The 12,435-nt window shown below is 44.7% G+C and overlaps 1 protein-coding gene across 1 annotated transcript; it reads left to right on the top strand.

Moving 5' to 3' along the window:
• Positions 1–8,262: 8,262 nt before the first annotated feature.
• On the top strand, positions 8,263–12,087 carry il11a (interleukin 11a; the record flags this gene model as incomplete). The annotated part of the gene is made up of 4 exons (XM_079227283.1): positions 8,263–8,433; positions 11,357–11,452; positions 11,612–11,773; positions 11,908–12,087. Coding segments are annotated over 4 exons (609 nt in total), but the record flags the coding sequence as incomplete, so codon positions are not given.
• Between the last annotated feature and the right edge of the window lie 348 nt (positions 12,088–12,435).

Consider the following 12,435-nt stretch of genomic DNA (forward strand, 5'->3'; position numbering starts at 1 on the left):
GAAGGATGAGGAATAGATAGTCCACAGTTTATAAAAACATTTACATCTGCACTTCTTTCCACGAGAGAATGCAAAAAAGAAAACTGCAATACGACAACAAGTGCAGAAACTTCAATCTAAAAAAGGAAGACAGTGTATCTTCTGTGCCGTGTTTGCACCGCTTTGAGTCAAATTCGCTTCAAACCAAAGTTGACATTTCAGTGAACTTGAGGTCCGCCTCCCCTCCCTTTGCGGTCAAAGCAGAGCCTACTGAATGTGCAGAGAAGTCTTTCTGATTTCCAAACATTTTCAAATGCACTCTGTCTCCAAACTGTTGTCTTCAGCACCTCGTTCCTGATGTCTGTATGGTGTTTCAAAACATAAACAGTGACAACATGCGGATATGAAATTTCCTTTCCTGTGTTTGCGCTTAGTAATGATGAAATTTACACACTCTGCATGGCTGACGCACAGGAAGTGGTTGGCGGAACGACAGTAGAATCAATACAGCTGCTCATCTGCGCTGTTATAAGTTGTGTTATCTGCTATCATTGTTGTAGGAGGTTGATTTACGATTTATGTCAGCATGTAATGAGCGTTAATTTAATGAATGGCAAGTGATGAAGGGGCCTGATGTGCGTCAGCATTTAAAGGAAACAGCCTGGACATGTCACGTTAAAGGGGGGCACTGGGTTATAAATTGAGTTAAATGCTGGGATTAACTGTCTAAAAGACGTAAGCATATGTGTGTTTCTGCAACTTTGTTTGTGTATCTGTGTGTACGTGTGTGTGTGTGTCCATCTGTCTCCTAAAGGCCATGTTCCACCCTCCCATGTGAATGAGGTCACGTTACGTTGACAAAGTCACTTAGTAGGGCAAACTGCGACGTCACACAAGTGCTCTTCCTTTTGTCTTCCCACTCCCGCTCCCCTCACTCTTTCCCCTCCGTCTCTCCAGACCCCGCTGCCTCCTTACACACACACACACACACACACACACACACACACACACACACACACACACACACACACACACACACACACACACACTTCCCCCGTTTCCCCTGCATTTGTCAGCAGCTCTCAGCTTCCGTAGAATAACAAGACAACAGGCTCAGTGTGTGGCTGACGCAGACGCATGGCGCGCCGGCAAGTAGTGGTCAGCTCTGATACAGTAACATCACTCGCACACAAACACAGAAACGGCGTTAAGACTGACAAAGAGACAGATAACTATTCTGCACTCTGAAGAATGCTCCAGAAATAGGACCTTCACACTCTCTCTCTCTCTCTCTCGCTCTCTCTCTCTTTCTCTCTTTTTCTCTCTCTCTCTCTCTCTCTCTCTCTCTCTCTCTTCTTTTACTTCCCTGTACAGGAACACTGGTGCAGAGATATTGCTGCCAAGTGATACAACTAATTCATTGCTTGATTACATACGCTTTGATTGTTTAGCGCTTGTACTGTTTACGTTTCATTGATCCTCCTGTGCACCAGACTGCAGCAGACTAATCAAGAGAGGGATGTGAAGTGGAGGTGAGTGAGTGTGTGGAAGAGAAAGTATGAGGGGAGCTGAGGGGAAGCACTTTCAAAGGAGGAAGAGATGGAGGGAGCGAGAGGGATGCAGACAGGACACGCAATGACAGAGGAGGAAAGAATGTTTAGGGCGACTGAGAATGGCGGTGAGAGGAACGGGAGCTCTGAGACAAGCCTGGGCTCTCCAGTGTATTAACACCAGTCTGAGATGGAGGAGCAAGCAGGGTAGATGGAAAGAGTGTTTGCACAGTAAAAAGTTCCTTTTGCGTGGGTTGCTTGCTTCCCGTTGTATCCCCTCCACCCTTCTCTCTCTCCTTCCTCTTCTCCTTCTCACACTCTGTCTGTGACCTACTGCTTCAACCAGTTCATTCAGAGATTTCCTAACTGGCAGACGCAAAACTGTGAGCGAAGCAGGTGAGCAACGCAAAGCCAGAGAGGGAGAGGGTTTCTGCTAATTCTCGCTGTTCCACATGCACACGGACACACGTGCACACACACACACACACACACACACACACACACACACACACACACACACACACACTGTGTTTTGTCGTGGACCCTAGAGTTTGGTTTCCAAACAAAATGAGCCTCGTAAATGTGTGTTTAATAGAGAGCTGATTTAAACATTTTGCTCCCCCAAGTTTCTGCCGGGAGAGACGTTTGCCTCATGCGCTTCCTTTCATCCCAGCATCCTGCCCTTTGCTCGGCTCTGTGAGGCGAGCGAGTGGAGGAAACCTGCAATAATGATGCTGGTTAATATCCCTCTTTAATGGTCTAATAAAAAGGAAAAGCAACAGATGCAGAACAGCATATCGGCTCCCACTCGGCCGCTCACATGGAAAAGGAAGAGAGCAATTGACACGCATAATTTGTAAATCACGTCCATGGGGAGTCTTCTCAACAAAAGTCTCGCCAGAGGAGCGGAGATAAAGGGGGCTTGAGAGGAGCACCCTTTCCATATATCTATTTGAAGGAGGACAGCAGCACTTTAACACTGATCACCGACAGTGAGAAAGAGAAAGTCATAGACGTCACTTTATTGCCCAATGATTGCAGCCCCCTCCTGTGTGTCACTATTTCTCCCGCCCCCCCCTGAACTATTAACACACTCACTTGCTCTCTGACGTAGGTTGAAGTAAGGGGGCAAGCTGGGGGGAGAAGAGGGATGGGGGGGGGGGGGGGGGGGGGTGGATAGTGATGGTTGTAGTTCGCGAGTTAGGGTACGGTTACCACGACGATTCCCCAGATAGGATACCTAGCCGTAGACACGCACTTGGCTCCGAGCTGGAGAGAATGAATGGGGGACATAATGACAGAGGAGAGAGGAAGAAGAGGAGGTGGAGGAGGTCATGGGTACATTTGAAAGTATCCTGTTATAGGAGAGTAAATATTAACAGTAAAAGGTCGGACCTTTGGTTTTCCCTTTGAACGTAATCTTTGCGTTTGTTTACTCAGGGCCTGCTGGAATTCCCTTGAGGAAATGAGGGTGCAACATGAAAATGATGAATTTATTACTACTCCTTCTCCAATAATCCCTTTTACCATAGGAACAGAGTTGCGTCACAGCCAACATATTCACTGTTTACACATGACACTGAGGTAAGCAGAACATGGGAGTTAACCCTAAAATCCACAAGACGACTTTATCACCCACCTGGACATGGAAATGAACCCAAGGCAGCAAACGTCTACGGGAAACCCCGCATGATCAGATTGGGTTTATTTGATGCTCTTTCTGATAATCAGACTATAAAACCATAATCACACTAAAGTACACAGTGAAGAAAAAATCCCACCATAAAAAAATCAAAATTATGCTCAAGTGTTCCTTGTCAGATAAATAAACTATGAATATTACATTAATATTTATTCTGAATTTGTTTAAATCAGACTTTTAAAAAGTGACTCTGGTAAAAAACCAATGAATCGAGCAACTGTGCGAATTAACAGCCGGGCAAAAGGTGAGCGAAGAGTGTGAGGCATTCAAATGATTTGAAGCCTGCGTAATAATGTGTGAATACATGCCATGGCGCACAGGAAACCCAGTGTAAAGCATGACCGAATTGAGTGAAGCTTGTGTGAGTAAAGTTTGTCTGGCAGCGAGGCCTGGCAGGCCCTGTCACAGGTTCCCCTTCCTCTCTGATGTCTTTGAGGTCGTAGTCTGAGTGTCTCACTCTGTTTCTCCTCCTATGGTGGTTTACACAGATTGGTGATGTAATGGGTAGCATATGAAGGCCACACACAAACACACAGACGCACACACAAACACTGATGCTCATGCACGTTATACAGACACCGCACTTATACCACCACATACCCATAATTACACACATACAGTGTACGCACACCCATTCACACAAACCCTGGATTCCCCCTTTTCCAACAGGCATGCACCAGTGGGTGCTCTCTCTCTCACACACACAAACACAAAAGTCTAAACAAAGATACATGACCCTTTTGATTTTGCACACTGACATCTATATACGTGCGCACACCCACAGACGCACACACCCGGTGTCATAGTGTGAGAGTGATCAGCGCTGGCGGCCGGCCTAACGGAAGACTGTGTGCCTCAGAACCACCCAGGAGACCCCCATCATGAGAGGCAGCCCAGAGAGGGAACGAGGGAGAGTGACTAACATCACTTTTTCTTTTCTTCTTTCCCCAGCTGTGTCTTCAAACGGCCCTTTGATGTGGGAAATTAAAAAGAGCGAGTGTGTCAATATCTCTCTACGTCCAACCTCACTCATCTATTTCCTCTCCCCCTTCCCCTGCTTTTCTTCTCTACTGTTGACCCGAGGAAACAGAGTATGCCCCTTTTCACCACAACAACTCTACCACCCACTCGCTGCCACCAGGCCCTCATCATTTGGACGGTGTTTGTTTGTCTGTGTAGGCCCACCACTGGACTGGCAACTCTGTGTGTAAATGCGTATGAGTGTGCGACTGTGCGCATACAAGGCCCACCACTAATTATTTTCTAGCCACACATGAGTGTACGTCTGCGAATGAGGGTCTCCTAATCTCACACCCAGACTCAAAAAGGCTTTCTTCCTTTTCCCTGGTCTCTCTCTCACTCTCTCTTTCCCTTTGTGTGTGAGTGTCTGTATTGACTCTAGATATGACGTGGACGTAATCACTGGGATGTAGTCACCCCTTGGTGTGTGGACTACCGTTTTGAAGTCTCGAGTTCGGCATTGTGGCCGTCGCCATCTTGGTTTTTGGTCGTTGCCATCTTGTTTTTTGTAAACAGAATTGAAAAAAGAGGGTGGAGCTAAGTACAACCTCACCTGAATAAGACATTTTCAGGCGACCGCAAATGTCACAATGAACTTTCATGAACTGAAAACTTTTTGTGAAAGGGTTCAAGTTCAAAGGCAAAAACATGTACAACTCCCAGACCAGACAACGCTGTGGCAGCGACCTGTCAATCACTAGGTTAGACACGCCCTAGAGCATGGCCACACCCTAAAGCATAACCTGTTTATTTTTCCATTTTACTCTAAATGGAGTATAAGCTACAAAATGAGCATCATGCTGTATTTAAGAAGACTTGAAACATGTGATTGAGACCATACACTCATGTTAACAGTTCACTGAGGGAAGAAATCAAGTGAGAAGTAGACACAGTTTCTCATTGACTTCCCTACAATTTATTTTTGCAACTAGAGGAGTCGCCCCCTGCAGGCTATTAGAAATAATGCAGGTTCAAGGGATTTCCACATTAACTAAGACCCAAAGGTTGCAACCTGGTATGTAGTCAGTTTTCCATCCAAATGTTACGCACATTGTCAGAAAAAAAAGGCACATTTCCATCTTCCACTGTTGGGCGAATATTACAGGTTGGTTCATTGAGATAAGCAGCACTTGGTGCTGAATTCAGATGTCAGGTGTCAGATTAACGCTGATTCTGAGGGTGCAATGAGATGACACAATAAAAGGCCAGTCAAACTTAAAATGGTGGGGGAACAACATTTTAAATATGAGCATTTATGTTTTGTTTTTTTATTAATTTGAGGAAGGTAACATTCTCCTTATCGTTCCACAGAGATCTGATATTTTTGTCTGTCAAAATTCTTCAGCGTTTTCACTGGTGGATGGAAACGCACCTATTGACTTCCTTTTGATTTACAGTATATGTACAGTATGATGCATCAACTGTCCCCTTGTGATGCCAGGAAACACATTTTTGCCCTTTGCAACAGTAGGCCACGCTTTACTGCACCTGACTGACTGTTTCCAGGCTGCCCCACTCTACTGCGTGTGTGTGTGTGTGTGTGTGTGTGTGAGAGAGAGAGTTTTTGTGAGAAATCATGTTAATGTGTGTACAGTGCATGTTTCAAATGGGTCTTTTTTGTTTTGTTTTATTTAAGCAGCATGTTTTTTATATGACACAGCGTATGTCGTGTGATTGCATCCAAGTGCATGTTTTGTGTGTGTGTATGTGTGTGTGTGTGTGTGTGTGTGTGTGTGTGTGTGTGTGTGTGTGTGTGTGTGTGTGTGTGTGTGTGTGTGTGTGTGTGGTGTGTTGACCCCACCAACCACCTCCCACCCCTCAAGCGTGTGTGTCTGTGTTAATGTCCTGTGGTGTGTATATATATATTAGTGTGTGTGTGTCCGCTCACTGTTTCTATGCAACACTTTCAGAGGCCCCTTCTGGTCTGGACAACACCTCTCTCCTGCTCCTATCCGTCTCTCACTCCTCACTCTTTCCTTCACCCTGGAGAGGGAGAGAAGGAGCGAAAAAAAGAGGAGGTGGGTGGGGGGGCAGTGGAAATAACAGGCTGCTGTCTCAGGAGGGGCTCTGAAAAAAAGAGCAAAGGGTGAGAAAAGGAGGGAGAGAAATATGGGAGAGAAAAGGTGTTTGCTGTGCGTATTAGCTATGATACAGGGAATGTGGCATGTGTAGCCCAAAAGAGCGCTGCCATAAATTAAATAACACAGGCGAGAACACACTTTCTGTGACATGTCACCCTTGAATACAACACATATCACCACAAGAAAAAAGATACATGGTTACATAAGATACACTGATACACATGAACACAATGGGCTTTTTAAAGTCTGATGTGATAGAGAGACAGACAGACAGACAGACAGACAGACAGACAGACAGAGAAAGAGAGAGAGAGAGAGAGAGAGAGAGAGAGAGAGAGAGAGAGAGAGAGAGAGAGAGAGAGAGGGGGGAAGAGATTTGGAGATGGAAAGATAAAAAGAGGTAGATGGGACTGATTGGCGCAGGTAGCGGGATGCGACAGAGGAAGTGCTGGAGATAGGGACAGGACAGGACGGGAGAAAGTGATAGGAAATAAAAAAAACAGAAAAAAAAAAAAAACAACGGAACATTTTTTTTAAGTTTCGCAAAGGGAGACAGGGAGCAGGGAGGGGAGGAGGAAAGAGAGAGAGAGAGAGAGAGAGAGAGCGCACGCGTGTGTCTATGTGTGTGTGTGTGTGTGTGTGTGTGTGTGTGTGTGTGTGTGTGTGTGTGTGTGTGTGTGTGTGTCTGTGTGTGTGTGTGTGTGTGTTTTTATGAATGAAGTGAGTCACTGCGCGATGTGTCATAGGCCCGACGTCTTTATAAAGGAAGTTTTAAACAAGCCTAAACACTTCACTGCGCGCAAAAATTGGACTTACCACACTCGCATCCCTCTCTCTGCATTTCTGTTGCCTCTCTCTCTCTCCAAACTGTCCAAGTGTCTCTCTGCCTTCAGCACTCCATAAAGACTACAGGGACTCATCTCAAACTTTACCAAAGACAGAAAGTTTGATTCTTTTTACCTTCCTTTTCTCTCTGAGTGATTCAGTCATCACTCTGCTCTCTCATTCATCCTCTCTCGTCCTGACAACTTTCCTCCTCACTGACTGAAGAGTGCGAAGAAGAAACCGGAGCACGTGACAATTTCCGGAGTTCAATTTATTTATTAATTTTCTATTTATTTATTTATCTACCGTTTGTTTGCTGGTTTACCTATCCCTTGGATCCGAACCCAATATGAAATGTAAGTGTTTGTATGAGTGTGTTTTTTCGAATTTCTTTATTGTGGTTTCTTTGTACAGCTTTATACTATTTATAAATGTTAATGTGACTATTACCAGATATTTTCTCGTTCTTATAGGCTTTCTTACAGGACAAATGTGATTATTTAGTCCGATTATATTCTAAACAACTAACTCACAAATTACTTGACATTCAGGATGGACAACTTTATTCTCTGGCGATCCCTAAACTGTAAAAGTTATACTAGGTCATGGAGATGTTCCTGCAGTGTTATTTTGGCTGTGATTCTTGTGGTTCACCTGTAATTATCAAGCATTCATCATTTCAACACCACTGTGGTTCCCTTTTAATACTTAGTCTACCTTGTATTTGAACTTGAAAGGAAAAAGAATGAATGAGCTTACTGTTAGAGAGTTGCCTTGGCTCGGTCTATATAATTTATACCACCAACTCACGTACCTATCCAGTTGCAGGTGTGACAATCAGCAGCATTCATTGCAGTTGCTTATGGTAAAGGTGTGATTGTGATATTCAGTGTCAAAGCCCGGCGTTTTTAATAATTTAATGATTTGCGTTCAGTCTGTGTAAACATGACTCTGACACTGAAGCTCTTGAGGATCCCTCTGCCAAGTCTGGAGCTATTGTTTATATTATGGTGCAGTATCTTCCCTGGAGCTGACAGCCGTGGCCTGAGGTCATTATCATTATAGCGAGATGACAGCGCCTCTCCACTAATTGCTTCCGTTTTGTTCTCCCCCTGCAGTGTTGCTCGACTCCTCCTCGTCGCTCCTCATCTCGCTGCTATTGGCTCAGCTGCCCGTGTTCACGACTGGCTCTCCGGTACCACAGCGGCGGCCAACTGACATGGACAAGCTGTCCAATCAGACCAAAAATCTAATGAAGCTCACCCAAGAACTGCTGGTAGGTGAAGATGTCGTCATTGTGATTCCCAATCACAGCTATTAATTGGAGGGGAGGCTAATGAGGCTGATGGAATTGTTAGCGTGAGGGTGGAAGAGGATGCACAACCTGTCTTGATTGATCTTTGCCTAATTCGATTGAGGTGTTAATGTTACCTTTCAGTGTGGGTAACATCACTAACTTTGCACCCTGCACAAACTACACTAGGTGTGCTCAGGGCCTCAGTTTGATTTAAGCTGCTTTCATTGGTGACAGACTGGCTGCATGCTTAGATTAGGGCAGCAAAAAGCCTCTGGGGAGATTTGAACGAGTGATCTCACTTTTAATCCACACTGGACTGGAGGAGAGGTCTGACTCAGCAACCTCCCAGTCTGCCTGCTCACCTGACCAGTGGCAGTACGATCTGGGACCAGGCCAGTGAAGGTGCAATGAAATCAATAGAATATATAGAATGAATTAGAATAAACATACATTTTAAAAGGTAAATGGCTGCACTGGCACAGTGAGCTGTAGATGTTGTTGTGACATGATGTAGTCAAAGGGCTAGAGAAACAAAACATTAAAGTTCTAGGAATCAGTTCACCCATTAAAACTAATTTAGAACTACATATCAACACCTGCCTCCATCTTCTAAGCTCAGCATACCATCTGTGAAATGACAGCAAAGTATATCACTGGCCTGTTTACATAGAAACATGTTTATGTTCTGCAGCTAGACTGGAAGTGAGGATGGAGTTGAAGGAGTTTTTTTTCTCTAATGAAATGTGCACCGTACTGACAACGCTGGCTCCAAATTTTTATTTGTTGACAGTCAAATATGTAGGAAAATCAGATTTGAGAACTGGGCCAAGATTTGGCTTCAACTGGTGATTGTGTATCAACGTTTTAACAGGTGAAAAGAAAGCGGGTTCATATCTGTGGATCTTCAGTTACACATGGCTGATCTAGATTATATTTTTGCATTATGCAAATCTTTCAACTCTTTTGCTCAGGGGGATAACATCAAAAATAGCCACATACTCTCTCTAGTCTTGGCCAGTAGATATTGTTCTGAAAGTGTGTGTGTGTGTGTGTGTGTGTGTGTGAGTGTGTGTGTGTGTGTGTGTGTGTGTGTGTGTGTGTGTGTGTGTGTGTGTGTGTGTGTGTGTGTGTGTGTGTGTGTGTGTGTGTGCTTGTTACTTTAAAACAATGTTACAGGCCATTGTGTAGCAGAACTCTGTGACCTGGGGTCCAGATGTGATTATCAAAGAGTGATGGGGACAGTAGAAGACAGTGTTCAGTGACATGGAAGATTATTCCTTATTGTGTGGAATTCCACTAAAGAGAGGAGAAAGTTTGGAAAGATAAATAGAACGGGAATCCATGGAAAGTCCCTGCAAAAAAGTTATGAAACTGATGCTTTAGGAGAGAAAAATTTGTGTGTCCACACATAAGTCTATATAAGTTTTCTGACGCAACTCTGTGTGTGTGTGTGTGTGTGTGTGTGTGTGTGTGTGTGCGTGTGCGTGTGTGTGTGTAGTGTGTGTGTGTGTGTGTGTGTGTGTGTGTGTGTGTGTGTATTTGCATGCATTCAGTATGGGTGCTGTATGTGTGCATGCATTTGTGTATGCATTTTTGTGGCTGTGTGTGTGTGTGTGTGTGTGTGTGTGTGTGTGTGTGTGTGTGTGTGTGTGTGTACGTAGAGGGTTCTGTAAATAGTCATGGTTGTGTCGGTGCGGTGTTTAGTGTTTTGCTTCCAGTCGCCACAGCAAAGTGACTTGATAATAATCTAAAAGATTTATCACATTCCAGTATTTGCATTCAAGAAGAAAAAGGTTGGATGCGCGGGTTCTGTCGGGTGAGGTCATGATCTGTGATGGAGAGAGCAAGAAAGGGAGAATAAGAGGGAGAATTAAAGGCTGAGAAAGATGGAACAAAAACCACAAGAGATGAAGAGATCAGAGAGCTAACTAGATGACAAGCCAGTGGTGTATGTGTGTGCATGCATGCACATGTGCACGAGACGTTGCATGTACTTGTGCACCTGGTAATAGACACATGAGGGGGAGAGAGAGGAGAGGGTAGGGAAGCAAGGGATGGAAGTGGACAAAAGCAACAGAGACAAAACATTGGACCACAAACAAGTGAGCTCTTACGAAAGGCTGATGGAGAGACATGCGAGACAATGCGGTACATTCATCACTAAAAACGTCAACACAAACAACTGGAGGCAAACAGTAGGACAGGGAAAACACTGAATAACAGGTTAAGGAAGCATTAAGCACACAACCTGTTTACACAAAACAATTCTCAGCACTAATCTTCCTACTGTTGTTATGTTCCTCTCCTGATTGGAAATGACGCATGCCACATCAGTCATCTCCATTTATCCCCATTCATTACTGAATCAGGCATACATCTTTAATACTACTAATAAACAGCACAGCTGCTGTTGTAAAGGAGAACTCTATGAACCTGCAGTCAGGTTGTTTATCCCCCTCTTGTGGCCACAATGGGAACTACATCCGCTGTCTGGATGTAGTTTATAACACAACTCTAGCTGGGCAGCGGTACTGCGTCATTCCCTCTTTTTATAGCTGTGACCCTGGAGTTTCCCTACAGTTCTGTGTTGTCTGTCCCACTTGGAGCTTTCTTAGTCATTGCATATGTTGTTATCCTCGCTCCCTGTAGAAAACATCCTGTGGGTTCAGGTCATTTGCTCTTATTGTTGACATTTGGGGAGGCTGAATGTGGGTGAACTCACACTGACCCGATCAACCACACTCCCCTCAGTGAGAGCTACTGTCTCTAAGCACAGAAAACAGTCATCCGATGGAGGTGCTAGACTAATTCTTTCCTCATGTTGCCGTGACTTAAATAAAAAATTAAATTGCACTGATGCAAATTACTAACTGGCTTCTTTGCGTCTTCTTTTCTTTTTCAGAGGGAGCACGCATTTGACTCAGATGTGGAGCCCCACAGGTTCAGGTCTCTGCCAGAAATGAGCAACAGATCAGCCAATGACCTCAACAATCTTGAGGTAATGCTCTGATATTTGTATTCTGTATGTGTGTGTGTGACTCTGTGCGTGTGTGTGTGCGTGCTTGTGGGGGTAGAGGGGCTTGTCTTGTTGCTATACACACAGTCACATCTTGCCACACCCGTGCTAAGTCTCTAAGTGTGTCTGTGCTGTTTCCAGCTGAAGCCCACACTCTCACAGCTGCACGCTGACCTGAAGCTGTATGAGCACCACTTTGAGTGGCTGAACAAGGTCTCAAAGAAGCACCACCACCCGGCACTGCCCAAGCTGGTGGAGATGATCAGAGAAATGAAAGCTCTCATCAATCTGCTGCACCGTCAGGTAAAGAGCAGAGTATCCCCATTTGATTATCAGGCGACTTCCATGTTTAATTTGATGTTTATCCATTACGGATTTAGCATAAATAAATACATTTGTTTTCTAATTTGTTTGTCTGCCTGTCATTTCCGCTACAGATGCTGAGAGTTGAAGCACCAAGGCTGACTCAGGCGACGCCCTCCCTCCCCCCTCACCTCCCCTATCAGTTTGATGTCCTGCAGTCCAGCCATGAGCTCCTTCAACACTTCAAGCTCTTCTGTGATTGGGCTTACCGAGCATTCATCAGCCTCAAGCCCAAAGTCTCTGCAGTGCAATGACGATCCAAGCTCATTCATTCTTTTCCTCTTAACTACATGGCGGCATAGCCAGTGAGGATACATGGAGCCCCGCCTCAGCCAAAGGGGAATTAGGACCATGTCAGTGTGCACTGTAGTCAACAACATCCCTTAAAAGGCCAAATGCCAACCAATGACACTTGTGTTGAAGAATGTGTTTCCATCACAGCCAATAAGGATGTGTTGCTGCAACTAGTACAACCATCAAGATTCCTGTTTCAGCAAACTGCCAGTTTAACGATGATACTCATGTCACAATTCCCCAAACTGTCTCCTAAAGGCCTTGTTCATGACCATGTTATTTATATATTTATTTATTTATTGACTGTT

Source organism: Taurulus bubalis, assembly GCF_910589615.1.
Source record: "Taurulus bubalis genome assembly, chromosome: 12".
NCBI lineage: Eukaryota > Metazoa > Chordata > Actinopteri > Perciformes > Cottidae > Taurulus > Taurulus bubalis.